Consider the following 14,092-nt stretch of genomic DNA (forward strand, 5'->3'; position numbering starts at 1 on the left):
ATGTCTTCATAATACAATAATAATGCAAAGCGATGATTACTGACATAATATTATTCTCCCTTTATCGCATCTGGTTTTGGAAAATTGGAAGTCCATAAAATAAATAATGTTTGCAGCACTACTGCCTCGCTGGTAATCGGCTTATGTGCAATTTACATAAAATTCACAGTTCCGTGCAGTCACCCTGATTATGATATTTAAAAGGAGCAGCGAATATGAAGAAAAAAAAAGAATTCATGGCCAATCTCAGCTTCTTAACACTACTGCTAGGGGTGGAAAGTAACTAATTACAAGTATTCTAGTTATACTTTAAAGTACTTTTTTTGTGCATAAAATAAATAAATAAATATATATATATATATATATATATATATATATATATATATATATATAATTTTGCTTAACCACTTAAACCCATTCTGGGGGGCGAACATTCTGCAATATTAGGTGATCAATAAGCTTGTTGTACAGTAGATCACAGAGTCAAAACAGCCTGGGGCTCTACTTTTAGAAAAGGCAAGGATTACAGTGTAGCCTATGGTTATGCTCTTCTAATCAGGAGAGTATATTAAGTTGGCTTTGAACCTCTTTTCCCCTCGTAAGGACATTTTTGAGAAAAGCTCTCCTCATAAAGAAAACATGCTCACCACTTTGGAGAGCATCGCTCAGTGTGAAGCCCGGTTCATACTCTGTCATACAACACTGTCACGCCAAAAATAGCCGACCCATGCAGGCTCACAGCGTGTCGCGGTGCGACGCTTTGTGAGCTTGCTGGTCTGCTATTGTCAGCTTGTGCCACCACCATACGACGTAAGCATGTAACGATACACTCAACTCACGATATGATACGTATCACAATATGAGGTTCAGGATACGATTTTTCACGATATTTTCAACACAATTATTTTCCAGACAATTCTTTTTTAATGATTTATCTTTCCCGATATATTGTTACATGCCTATACGACGGAGCATAAATTAGGGACATATTCATATTGAAATGTTAGCGGCTAGGAGTTCAAGTCTTTTCATGGTGCAACTGATCTACCAAATACCAGGTTTTGGTGTTTGTCTTTTTGTTGTTGATGTTGTTGTTGGGCAGTTTTCAACACAATAAATCTAATCGTACTATTATGCGAGTAACATTTATGCATTAATTTCCCATCAATGCATTTTGACTTGACTTCTTCCTCAGATGTTTATGCTTTCCTGTAAATTATGTTATTATACTGTTTCTTCCTGTTAAAGGGGAGTTTATCCTTACACTGACGATTGCTCATGTGGGAATTTATATGGTCTCAACCTGCTCCATATGTAAAGTCTGCCTTGTCCGGACCACAGGTCACGGACAAAGTCAGAGAGAGAAGGATGAGGCTGGCAGGGCACTGCGTCAGGCACCCAGAACTTGAGGCAAGTAAATTGACCCTATGGGAGCTAACCCAGGGCAAAGCCAGGAGGGGAAAGAAGCGTACCACCTATGTAGACGTGCTACGGCGCGACAGCTTGGCTGACAACACTGAAGAGCTCAAGAACCTGGTGTTGGATAGGACATTTTGGAGGGCAGCAATCCAGGAATCCCGAGTTGGTGTTGGCTAGACCTCACTCTCGCAGCAACTACCATTATGTAAAGTGCCTTGATTTGCTACTACTGCATACATACAATACATTCAAATGTAAGTGATTTAACAGTGCTTCTACTTGAACAGAATATGCCAACCCCTCTCATGATGAACTCTGGAAACACTGATCAAAAAGTTTACTACAAAGCACAGGTTGTGTTTTTAGAATATTAAGTATTAATATAATACTTCTTAAATATCTTATGCTGCAGAGAGAGAGAGAGAGAGAGAGAGAGAGAGAGAGAGTACTTAGCTAGAGTTGTACCGATTTGATTCCTCTGAGATCCAACAATGAAGGCTGCTGTTCCGTTTCCGCTCTACCAACTATTTGAGGCTAAATCACATGAGCTGTAGCTTCGAATGAGTGGGTGGGTTAACATTCATTGAAAACAGACAACCTTAAAGCTCACAATACATCACGGCGCAACACACTGTGAGCTTGTAGATCGTCTATTTTCGCCAAAGGGATTTAGTGTAGAGCAAAAAAAATAAACCAGTAAGACGCCTGAGGGCGAGAACGCATTCGCCTGGGTGACAGCAGACCGCTGGGCGAGTGCTGGCACTTTGGCATGGGGGGGTCAGACCCGTCTATAGAGTTTGAATGGACAGGAATCAGTCAAAAGGGAGACATCGAAGAGGAAGGATGGATGGGGAAGGATCAACATATGGAATGTCAGAACAGGTCAGCTCCATATATGAAGATCTAAGGGTTTGAGATGTCAGATGTAGAGTTGCTGGCCAATATTGATGAGGGGCTAGCTAACTTTGCATGGGCAAGCTAACTACAGAGGGAAGAATGCGGGGTGCAATGCTGCTGGACGAAGTAGGGGAAGGCTTTCTTTGTCAGGTCTTTCCCTTCACATCTGTAAAGGTGTGAGTGGCAGTCAAACATCATCTGAGAAGGTCAAACAACATTTGACAACAGAACAGTATAGTTCTCTTGTTGATTCGTTGATAACAATATCAAAAACTATCAAACTCTAATGATGCTCAAAAGCAATAAGAAAAAATCTAAAGATTGCTTCTCAATCATTTGATTATTCGAGTAAGTAATCAATAGAGTAATTGCTAAGAAGATAAACGGTAATTGCAGCCCTAAAGATGTGGGTGGGAGTGAAACATCATGTCTGTGAAGGTGTGGATGGGAGTCAAACACACTGTGGCTGGAGAAGCTGTAAGGGCGCTGCAGTGGAACTAGTCTTTGCAGGCTCCGATGAGCACATATACAGCCATTATGTTATGGCTGTGGGGAGCGTGTCTAACAACATACGTCCAAATGCCCAGGCTTAGAAGTACGCATGCACATAAGACAGAGACAGACAGACTGACAGACATGCATGCACACACACGCACGCACGCACACACACACACACACCATTATATATATATATATATATATATTCCACTGTTACGTTCTTACGGTTCTTAGCTTACGTATGATTCATGATAACTACTTTTTATGTATATGATGTATTGCCATGTTTTTTTGTTCTTGTTTAATGTAAGTCGCTCTGGATAAAGAGAGTCTGCTAAATGCCTAAATTGAAATTTGTAATACGCAAAATGGTGTCAGACCCCGGGCGATTAAAAGGAACCGCGGGCGGCTATTTGAGGCAGGGGTACTATTTGGAAATACAGTAATGAATCCTTGTTTCAGATATTAGTCTTGGCAATGGCAGTTAAAGTGGAAAACGGAGCATGGAGAATGTCAGTGACATGAACCTGGGTAATATTAAGCCTGACATTTTCACTCCATATCCCTGTGAGGAGGTCCAAGGATGGGGGGAGGGGAGGGGGTGGGGATTGAACAGGCATGGAAATCAGGTTGCCTTCAATCTGTCAGGGTTAACTGATTCCACTGAGCACACTTATCAGTCACAGGTTTAGCACTATGCTCAGGTGATTCGTTTTCATTATCCTATTTGGAAAAACGGGCAATGATTTGTGCGTGTGTGTGTGTGTGTGTGTTTGTGTGACAGAGAGAGAGAGAGAGAGAGAGAGAGAGCACTGAGGAATGGATCCATCCATCCCTACACTCATTCAACTAAAATCACTCTCCCCCAAAAATGCACCACCAAACCCACCCCACACCCACACTTCACAACTGCCACAGCCACTACTATATTATCCCCAATTTCACCAGAGGAAAAACTACGTTACATTGATTTTCTGGATACACAGAAGGATGCAGTCGCTCACAAGCAGATAGATCAATTTCCCTGCTGGAAACGGATGGACTTTTGAGCCTTGGCTGCGATGTCACTAAGGAAAGGGCACATGACTTCCTTATCATAATTATTCCTGTTTGTTTCTTTGTTTATTTGTATGTCTGAAATGTTACAGTAACAGCCAGCGGCACTGTCTGACATTCTTGTTTGCAGAAGGACTATGTTTAATCAGTGATGATGGGGCATATTTGCATGACAATTACCAACCCGCCTTCGTTTTGGTTCAGTGAGCATAGCCGAAGTGATGCAACATCGTTAATGTGAAGAGCCCACAGTAATCTTCCACCAGATAATGGATTAGAGATTCAATTTATTTTCCAGTGTAAAGTCGAGCGAAGCCACAGAAGAAAAAAAAATGACGTACACTCTTAATTGGCCGCTGGTAGAAGTTGTTCACTGGTGCACGCATGCTGAAATCAAAGCTCTGTCCAAATTAACATGGCTCAACTGCCATGAGCTTCTTCCCTCTATAAATGCTCCAGCTCAGAACTTATTTTCGTAAAAAAAAGGTTATTTTGTGATCTGCATAACAGAGTAAGTGAATGCAATACAACTAGTCCATCTGCGGTGGTGGACGTGGTCTCCCGTTAAAGCAGTGTAGACCCTGGTGTCAGGTAGGACACCTACTGGTTGACGAGCAGTACTGCATGAAGCTCAAGTCCAATATATCCCCCTAGCCAAGCGGGACAAAGCAGCTTTAAAGAGAAACGCTGCTGAAAACCTCAACATTGAACTATGTAAATAATATACCTTAGAGTTGTTGTGTATACAGTATAAGTAATACAAAATCCCCCCTTATGTGTAGTCTATAGAACTGGAGGTCTAGAACCTGAGGTCATGTGATCAGTGACATCACAAAGCTGTACTCTGCAAGCCAAAAAGTACATCTTTGTGATGTCACTGACCACATGACCCCAAGTTCTAGACCTCCAGTTCTAGGCTAAACAGAGGGTGGGGTAATGTTGTACGGTGTAACGTTTTTTTGTATATACATGTATGTATGAGATGTCACACGTTTGATTGTGAACAGAGACTTTATTACACAATAATCAACTCCAGTCTGTAATCACCCATCGGGCGTGACGTGAGGTGATCAGTGGTGATGAGGTGCACCTGTACTATCAACACCACACTTTAAAAAGGGACTGACATTCAGAAACTCTCCACACTGATGAAGGCTGGATAGCCGAAACTATTACTCACTATGGAAGAATAAAAACTAAAGCAGGTCTTGGGGTGTGCGACCCGACACCGTTTGTCTATTGCATGATTTGCAAATGATTGGTAACGCACCATGAGTCAGAGTGCGGTGGTCACAAATAGAAATGAGGAGGATGTGCAAAACTGTTGTTGAGTCTATTCATGCCAGCAAAGGTTTCCCTCTAATTCAAAACCTTGCTTGACATTTGCCTCCTTCTCATTCTTTGTCACTGGTACACGGAAATGTTTGTTTCTAAAGGTAGTGTAAGTGATATTTTAAGGTTATTATTATTTATTTTTTGTGAAAAGGTTTAAGCTCTATATTCAGATATTAATAATGAACATGCAATATAGTGTTTGTTCAATATCAGGGGTGTGTCCGTTTTTTCAGCTCTTTAATACAATGAAAGTACATGTTTTTTTCACCTTTATTTTATATTGAGTTGACAGGAAATGGGGAGAGAGATGGGGGGCAAAGGGAGTCGAACCCGCTGCAAACCACCAGACTGGATTACCAGCCACGGTGCCTGGACCACTGACCCATGGCCCAGGCCGGGGATTCCAATTTCATCCAATAATGTGTTTCAGTTTCAATTTTGTCGGCTTGTTTCTTTGTGTCATCACTTCCATTTCCAATTGTTTATCCAGGATCATAAGCTCTCCTGATTTAAAGAGCTGGAGAGACAAGGAGACCCCTGTTATTGAACAACTACTCCATAGAAATGACTACTGTCAGAAAATAGAGCTATGTAACACAGATTTTGTCCATAAAGAAGAAAATCTTCACTGTGTGACCAAAAGAAAACAAACAAAAGTAATGTATGCATTTGTAACTCCATGTGTGACCCATATGGGTCCATTTGGTTACATTTGTATACTCTCAGAATAAAAATACCACTCAGGGTTGTTTGTAGTGTATCTCTAGTATAGCCACCTCCCTCCTCGTCACACACTGCTGTGGCTCTATCTCTAGGTGCAGAGGAGGAGGACAGCCTTTTCACTTGATGGCGAGTTAAATTGCTCAGCGTGAGCTTGGTCACGGCTCAGCTCTCCTTGACATAATGAAATAACTATTAATTGGAAAGCATTGGTCACGCACACAACAGTCACACGTCTTTGAGCGAAGCATATTGTTCCATTGTGTTTTCCTTTTTCCTTTTATTTTTAGGGTGGAGACTAAATGTGACCAGTGCCAGTATTTTCAACCACAAGTCGGCAGAGTTGATATACAGTTATAGTTGAAAATACAATTCTTTTTTTGGTGGTTTTCGTTTTTAGCCACATTAACACAGTTGGAATGTTAAAGAATGTTTTTATTCCATCAGAAAGTCGTTTTAGTGTCATTAAGTCCTTTCAAAGTATGCAAATTCGGCTAAAATCCACCTGTTTGTACACAATAGTTTTTGAAGATAATACTAGTCTTTTACTAACTGGCTAACAGAAATAGCAGAGAAAAAAGTATTAACAGTCGTATTTTGTAAAAAGTGTGTTTACTTTCGGTCCTCCTAAAGCTAATTCATGCTAATGTTTTAGCTAGGTGCACTGGTCATCAAAACAATGGAACAAGGCTTCCTATTTTCAGCAGAAGAAGAAGACTCAAACGAATTTAATGAAAACATTGTAACATTATGTCACCATAACGTGGTTATTATTAGTTGCTTTGGAATGTACCTGCCATGAAAATTAAGGTCATAATAATTCAGATCGCATCAATATGTAATATAGCGCGATAATGTACTTGTTTTAGCTACAGGATTGACGATTGATATCAATTTAATGCTAAATGTCGCTAACGGCTATCGTTGCGTGGTTGCCACGTTCTGCGAGAGAAATAAGCAACCCGGTATATGAAAACAAGCCCAAAATAAGCGAAAATAGCCGATCTACAAGCATTTAACAAAACAAATCTTGTCCCCTGGCATACATTATTTTCAGATGGGGGTTCTGCAGACAAATAATAATAATAACAGGCCAATATAGCTATTCTATTCAAGTACTCATCTGGAACATTTACATAGGCCTGATCTAATCCACTTGGTTACCAACTCTCCATAATCAACTACACTTTAAAAACAAGCCCAAATAATCAACTACACTTTATTTTTGTCAAATAATTTTTTAGTAACAGGTTATAAATTATTATAAAATTGGTACAGTAGGCCTATGCATTATTTTTCTTTAGAAACAAGGCCAACTAATTATAATAAGCAGACATGGCAACACTGCTGGTTGACTAATAGAGGAATGAAGGGAAAACAGCGCCCCCTAAAGTCACAGATCACTGCTGAAATATTAGAAGGGCAAATTCTGTACGTTGGGGTTTACAGTTCAACAAGTTTCAAATGGTCATATCTTCTTCATTTCCCCCCCAATTTCAATGAGCAATACATCATATGAAAGGTTACAGTGTGCAGTTTCATAATATGTAAAGAACTGAAAAATGACCATGGCCCCCTTGTATATTAATTAAACCACTGTCCCCGGTCACAAATATGAAACAGAACATGAGGGACCTGCAGGGTGCAGTTTGACGTGAATTGCTTGATGCCAGTTTGCAGTCTAAAACCATGTGGGTGGGTGGACCACAGATGTCACACATGTAACATCCGGAATTGCGAGACGTGAGACACACCATTGCCATCGATCTGTACCAAACTTGCCACAAACATTGTTCAGGCAACTGTCATCAGAATAGGGACACAGCCACCTACCCCCCCAGGCAGCTGGGTGCCACAGGTACACTGTTGCTCCAATCTGCACAAAACACTGTTCAGAGGTCTGTCACATCAGGCCACAGGCCCCCTGACCAGCATCTGCTGTGATAGTTAGAACCATGGACAGCTGCTACAGCTACTTCAGGACCATGGACAGCAGCTGCAGCAACTTCAGGACCATGGATAGCAGCGGCAGCTACTTCAGGACCATGGACAGCTGCTACAGCTACTTCAGGGCCATGGATAGCAGCGGCAGCTACTTCAGGACCATGGATAGCAGCGGCAGCTACTTCAGGACCATGGATAGCTGCTACAGCTATTTCAGGACCATGGATAGCAGCTGCAGCTACTTCAGGACCATGGATAGCAGCGGCAGCTACTTCAGGACCATGGATAGCTGCTACATACATATCTGCTATGTTCTGCTATGTTGTAGAGAACAGTAGCACAATTTGAAATTTGCACCCTGTGGCCAGAAAAGTAATGAAGTCTGTGTGTTTGACTGGATTGTTGAAATCCCATAATGCTTTCGTGAACTTCCCCTCCTTATTGAGAGTGGGGAGGCTGCATGGAGGTGTGACTTTGTAATAAATAAATAAAAAATAAAAAAACATATTACACACATAAAAGGAAAGTGTTTCTTGTGTCCTAAACATCATTAAAATAAGCTTTGGTTGCAAAAGGGGTGAAGTGGCCCTTTAAGTTAATGAAATGCCAACCCACACATGACGTGAGAGCAAAATGGCCGCTATGTGAAAATAGTCTATTTCTGCCAAATGTTTTCACCCACAGAATAATGGTTCATGTGGTTAACCCAGTGACAGATAAGACAATCCATTATTTACAATAGCCAAGGGGCTACACTGAGCCCAAACCTACTTGCATAATCCCTGAATGAAGGATGTAATATATATATATATATACACACACACACACACACACACACACACACACACACACACACTGGTACTGACTGCTGATCCACACACACACACACACACACACACACACACACACACACGAGCATGCACATATATGAATTATATAACCGACGAAGTGCCCTTGGACATTTCATCAAATGTCTCTCCAATATGAGCTATGAAGAGGAAATTGTAGACATACAGGGAAAACATCACAAACACCACAATTTTATGTCTGCAGTGTGTTGCACATTATTGTGTTTCCATGTAGGATAGAATTGCTAATTCATAACCGTTATCTCGCCAGGAGAGATAGAATTGTTACTCTCGTCATACAGTCAATACAGATGAAAGCTAATGCTACTAAAGTATGACATGAAATTAGATTATCTGCGTTTTCTATCCTTGTGTGGGACATGATGAAGAAATGTAATCTGGTTAGCAAACTCTCTGTTCGCCCGACTGATCACGCTAACATGTGTGTGTGTGTAGCAGCAGTCAGTGCCAGTGTATGTGTGTGTGTGTGTGTGTGTGTGTGTGTGTGTGTGTGTGTGTGTGTGTGTATGTATATATATATATATATATATATATATATATATATATATATATATATATATATATATATATATCCTTCTTCTGTGTACCTGGTGATGGCTGGCTTTCGCGAGTTCCTGATTGGCTGTTTCCACGTTGGATGAGGCGGTCTGGATGTAGTCCTCAATGCTGTCTGTTGAGAGAGGACACATGATTGGTTGTTAAGTGTTCACAATATTAGGGAATCAGCCAGCAGCAGTATCAAAGTAGAGACTTCATGCAGCAATCGTATGGTGCAAACACCTTTAATTTATTAGTGGAGTTTTGGTTACCTTTTGGGTACCTGCTTCAGAATTCTCTACTTTATTTGCATTAGCTAATTTTGCACCCATTATAGGCTACTATTTTCTTTGCAACTTTGAGTAACAGTCAAAGAGTGAAAAAGTTCAAAAACAGAATTGAGTACAAATAGCTTAACAGCTTATTTATTAACCACTTAAAACTTTGTTGACCGTTTTTTACTTGGTCCCTTCCTTTTTCCTACTACACAAAATCTGTTTGTCATCTACAAGCTCACAATGTGCCGCAAAACACTGTGCTTGAGCTTATAGATCATATCTTCGCCCAATGTTTGCATATTATGAGGGTTCATAATGGTTAATGTATATGATTATCACACACACACACACACACACACACACACACACACACACACACACACACACACACACACACACAGATTGATTGATTGATGCCTTGCATGGTTTCCTCTGCCATAGGTGTGTGAATGGGATGTATGTGAAGTACACTGTAATGTAGGCTAAAGCGCTTTGGAGAAAAGCACTATATACAGTCCATTTACCATGCAGTCCATTTGATTGAACATTTTATTGACGATTTAAAGGTTCAGAAAAAGCAAAACGAAGAGGAAAAAAAACGAAAAACAAAGGCTATACTCCATTGTGACCCATAAACATTCAAACATCTGGACAAACAACCGTACAATAAAAACAAATTGTGGACCATAAAGTATGTGTGTTGGGGGGCAGGGGGGGGGGTCGGGTATTCCTCCCATTATCTCGTCTCCTGGTCCCTTAATCAGATCAGAGTGAAGAATGTGACATTAAGTGAGTAATTTCCTGCTATTCTTTGTGTGTCCTTAGTGGCCTCTGTCACAAGTGGCTAAGTCATCTGAGAGCTGAATGAAGGAGGTAATTACGCTGGTTGCTGTCTGTGCACTCGCAGCCTTGACAACCACACTCAGGACCGCATCTATTGACCACTTTGCCCTCGTGTTGCCAAGCGCCTTTCAAAACACTGCTGCATTCTCTTAACCCATTGAGACCTGAGAACCCGATTATATACAAATGTCTTCTAAAACAGTTTTCTGGAGAAAGAATAACCTCATATTTCTATGTCAGTGGTTCTCAAACTTTTTCATATCATCACATGTAATTGCCCACAGACCAGCTGCACCATCTCAAACATTTTGTTCCAGGGACCCCCTGAAGCAAAGATTTGATTTAAAGGTAGGGTAAGTGATATTGTTTGGTTAAAACAAAAAGTTTGTTTTTGTTACAAGGTCAAAGCACTATATTCTTATAGTAATCATTGCTGTTTGTTCAGTAACAGAGGTTTTCAGGTACGGTAGGTGACACAATTTCAGCCAATCAGGAGAGAGTAGCCATGCATCAGATTAATTTATATCGTGTTCCAGTTCCAATTTTGTCTGATCATTTCTAATCTGTATCCTGACTGCATTCTCTATCCTGATTGGATAAAATTGGTATCCCGGCCTGAAAATGCATTTTCTGTTTAATAAAAGCTGGAGACTCCTGTTACTGAATGAACACTATCAAATCAAATCAAATCAAATCAAATATATTTATATAGCACATTTAAAAACAACTCTCATTGTACCAAAGTGCTTCACAAGGCAGAATATAGTGGAGTGCACTATAGCAATGAGTTCTATGACTCACAACATAGAGCTTTTTAACACTTATTTAAACCAAAGAAAATCACTTACCCTGGGCCTATACTTTTAGAAATGTTTGCTTTGAAAGAATATATATTCAAAGTTTTGCACACATGTTCACGATTCTTCATAATAGCAGATCTACAAGCTTGTAGCGCAGCACTTCATGGTGCCACGCTACACTTTTCGTCTGTTGTTTGCTCTCATTTATACCAGTATAAAGCAATTATGGCTTGACATCCCCCCCCCTCAAAAAAGAAGGGGTACAAGGATGCCTTAGGTTGTGACTTATTCCAGTCACAACCATCACTTGTGCTTGTGGTGAATAATATGTTGAATGTTGAACAAACACAACATTCCTCTAGCCAGAGGTTGAATGAATGATGCCGCGCCCAGATGTTAATTAAATGCATGCGCTCCTTGGGGCCTGTGAGAAATTAGGCTCATTAAAACTCTACCAAATGACAAACAGCGTTTGGCTCCGACACCCGGCAACTCAACATAACACAAATACTTCTCCCGCTCTCTCACTTTCTCTCCCCCCCCCAACGTTATACTATAGTAATCTATAAATAATTAGATAGTATAACATAGTCTATTATTTTCGACTGGATGAAGCAGTAGTTTCTCTGGCGTTCTCCCCGTTTCTTTCTCAGCCCTCTTCTATCTTTCTCACTGTACTGTTATTTGCGTTGATGTAAATGGTGCACTGTCAGCAGACTACAGTATAATGCATGACTCAGTTCAATCTGAGGAGGGGAGTGACAGAAAGAACAGGTTTGAGGGATCTGGTGGCGCTGCACTGGGCTTTAACACTTCAAACTAAAATGAGTCTTGCTTACTGGCGTTAATTAATAACAAATGAACATATTTATCAAACATTAAAGGGACACTTCACCCTTTTTGCATAAAAATACATGTTAATGACGTTTAGAAGATTTAGAACAACAACCAACAAACCCTCGGTAAGGCCTTTAGGAGTGCCATTCAAGCAGCAAGCGGAGCCCGCAGCACCACCTTCTCACTCGGGTGGAGTCTGCGGAACCATTGCCCACCACTCCTGAATGAAGTGTCTGGTGCTGGGACTCTGGTGCAACGCACAGGTCCTGGGCCTGGTGAGAGCAGGAGTGGACCTGGTGAGACGTAGGAGGGGCCCGGACAGGAGTCAACCCACAGAGCCTAGTCCTGCCATGCGCCAGGGCTGGGAGTAGTTCCAATGGATTGTGTGGCCCTGGTTTTGCCCTAATGGGACTGATTGAGGGTAGCTACTGGGACGTAAGTTGGGACTTGATCAACCCGGCTGGTTTGCCTGAGTGAGGGGTATGATGTTCGAGAGACCCGAAACCTCGATGACCTTGGGATACATCACTGAGGATATGTCCCAGTTGCATCCATGCAATGTTTTTTGTTATAGAACCAGTGGCGTCGACTCCGGGGGTGCTTGAGAGCTGAAGCACCCACTGACACAATAGTAACCCACTGACACAACTCTGCACCTTTACGGGGGGGTGCCTGTTCCCTGTTCACAGAACAGGTATTCAAATGCTAATATGGTGGCCTTTGTTTCACTGCTGCCGTAGGACTTTAAACCTATTTGCGATCCACAATGGGGAAAGCAAGACTCAAACACCTTGCTCTGATAAACTGTCACTGTGTGTGTGTGTGTGTGTGTGTGTGTGTGTGTGTGTGTGTGTGTGGTCGCTGCCCCCTGGTGATCGCTGATCGGGTAATAACACAGCAACGGCCTAATCAGCTTATATGATTGACAACTTGGTATGTCTGTAAACGTCATACTTCCAGTCGCATTGTAGCAAACGGTAGCATGTGCTGGTTTGTTTTGGAAAACAGCAAAAAGCAAAATGGATATAGGCCATACTATGTCACTGTCAGCATCAGCAGTGACCGCACGGTTCAGTCACACTCCTGCAGCAACACTGACACGGTCAGCGGAGAGGCTGCTGTCTGTGTGCCATCGGCCCATCTGTAAAGAGCCATGCGCCGGGAGGGAGGGGAGAGGCAGAAACACCACCGGGTAATCTCCACACTGACTTGAGACTTGAGAAAAAGACCCATCTCAGCCAAAATATCCCAAAACAATGTCCAGGGAACAGAACTGTTCCTTTTCCTCAGACTACTTTTACTTTAATTAAAAGGTAGGATGCAGTGGCTATAATTGGGTCAAGGATATTGCTTTCGTGAGCAATGGTGTACTAGATTGGTAATAAATTGGTCAAATCATGAAACTTTTAGACCATCTGGGGGAAATAAATATTTTAGTAGTGAGCCCAGTCTCTGATGTCATCGACACTGGGCTCACTTCCTTCCTGGACTACAATTCCCATAATGCTTTGGTGCACTGCTCCTCCTTGTGGATAGGGGGAGGACTGTCTTACTGAGACAACATGTAATTCAGGAAGTATGTGGGCCCAGTGTCCATGACATCAGACACACTGCTAAAATCTAAAATATCTAAAACCACATATTACACACATAAAGACCCCCAAGAAAGTGTTATAAATCTTCTAAACGTCATTAACATACATGTTTTTGCAAAAAGGGTGAAGTTTCCCCTTTAAGGAATGATATTTCCCAGGCAATGTTGCAGTGTGTATTAACTATTAACACAGCACCTCCACTCTAGGCTAGCCCAGGTGCTGGACAAAAGGAAGTACAAGAGGAAGAAATAGTCAAATAGAGTCTGCAACACACACACACACACACACACACACACACACACACACACACACACACACACACACACACACACTTTTTCAGAGAATATGTTATACCACGCGACGCATTGCCAAGGACAAGTGTTACAGCCAAAGTCAAATTTAACAGACTCATCTGCTCCAACACGTCCAACACTATTTTACTACACACATTTAATGAGGATCTA

At 41.5% G+C, this 14,092-nt stretch overlaps 1 protein-coding gene across 1 annotated transcript in view; it reads right to left on the reverse strand.

Annotated features, from left to right (window-relative positions):
* Window positions 1-14,092, reverse strand: part of tsnare1 (T-SNARE Domain Containing 1) — a 129,652-nt gene that overhangs the window by 29,701 nt on the left and 85,859 nt on the right. Inside the window, exon 10 of the mRNA XM_083761968.1 lies at window positions 9,326-9,408. Within this exon, the coding sequence (XP_083618094.1) occupies window positions 9,326-9,408 (83 nt within the window). The remainder of the gene's footprint in view (window positions 1-9,325; window positions 9,409-14,092) is intronic.

This window comes from Protomyctophum parallelum (genome assembly GCF_964188405.1).
Source record: "Protomyctophum parallelum genome assembly, chromosome: 3".
Classification (NCBI taxonomy): domain Eukaryota; kingdom Metazoa; phylum Chordata; class Actinopteri; order Myctophiformes; family Myctophidae; genus Protomyctophum; species Protomyctophum parallelum.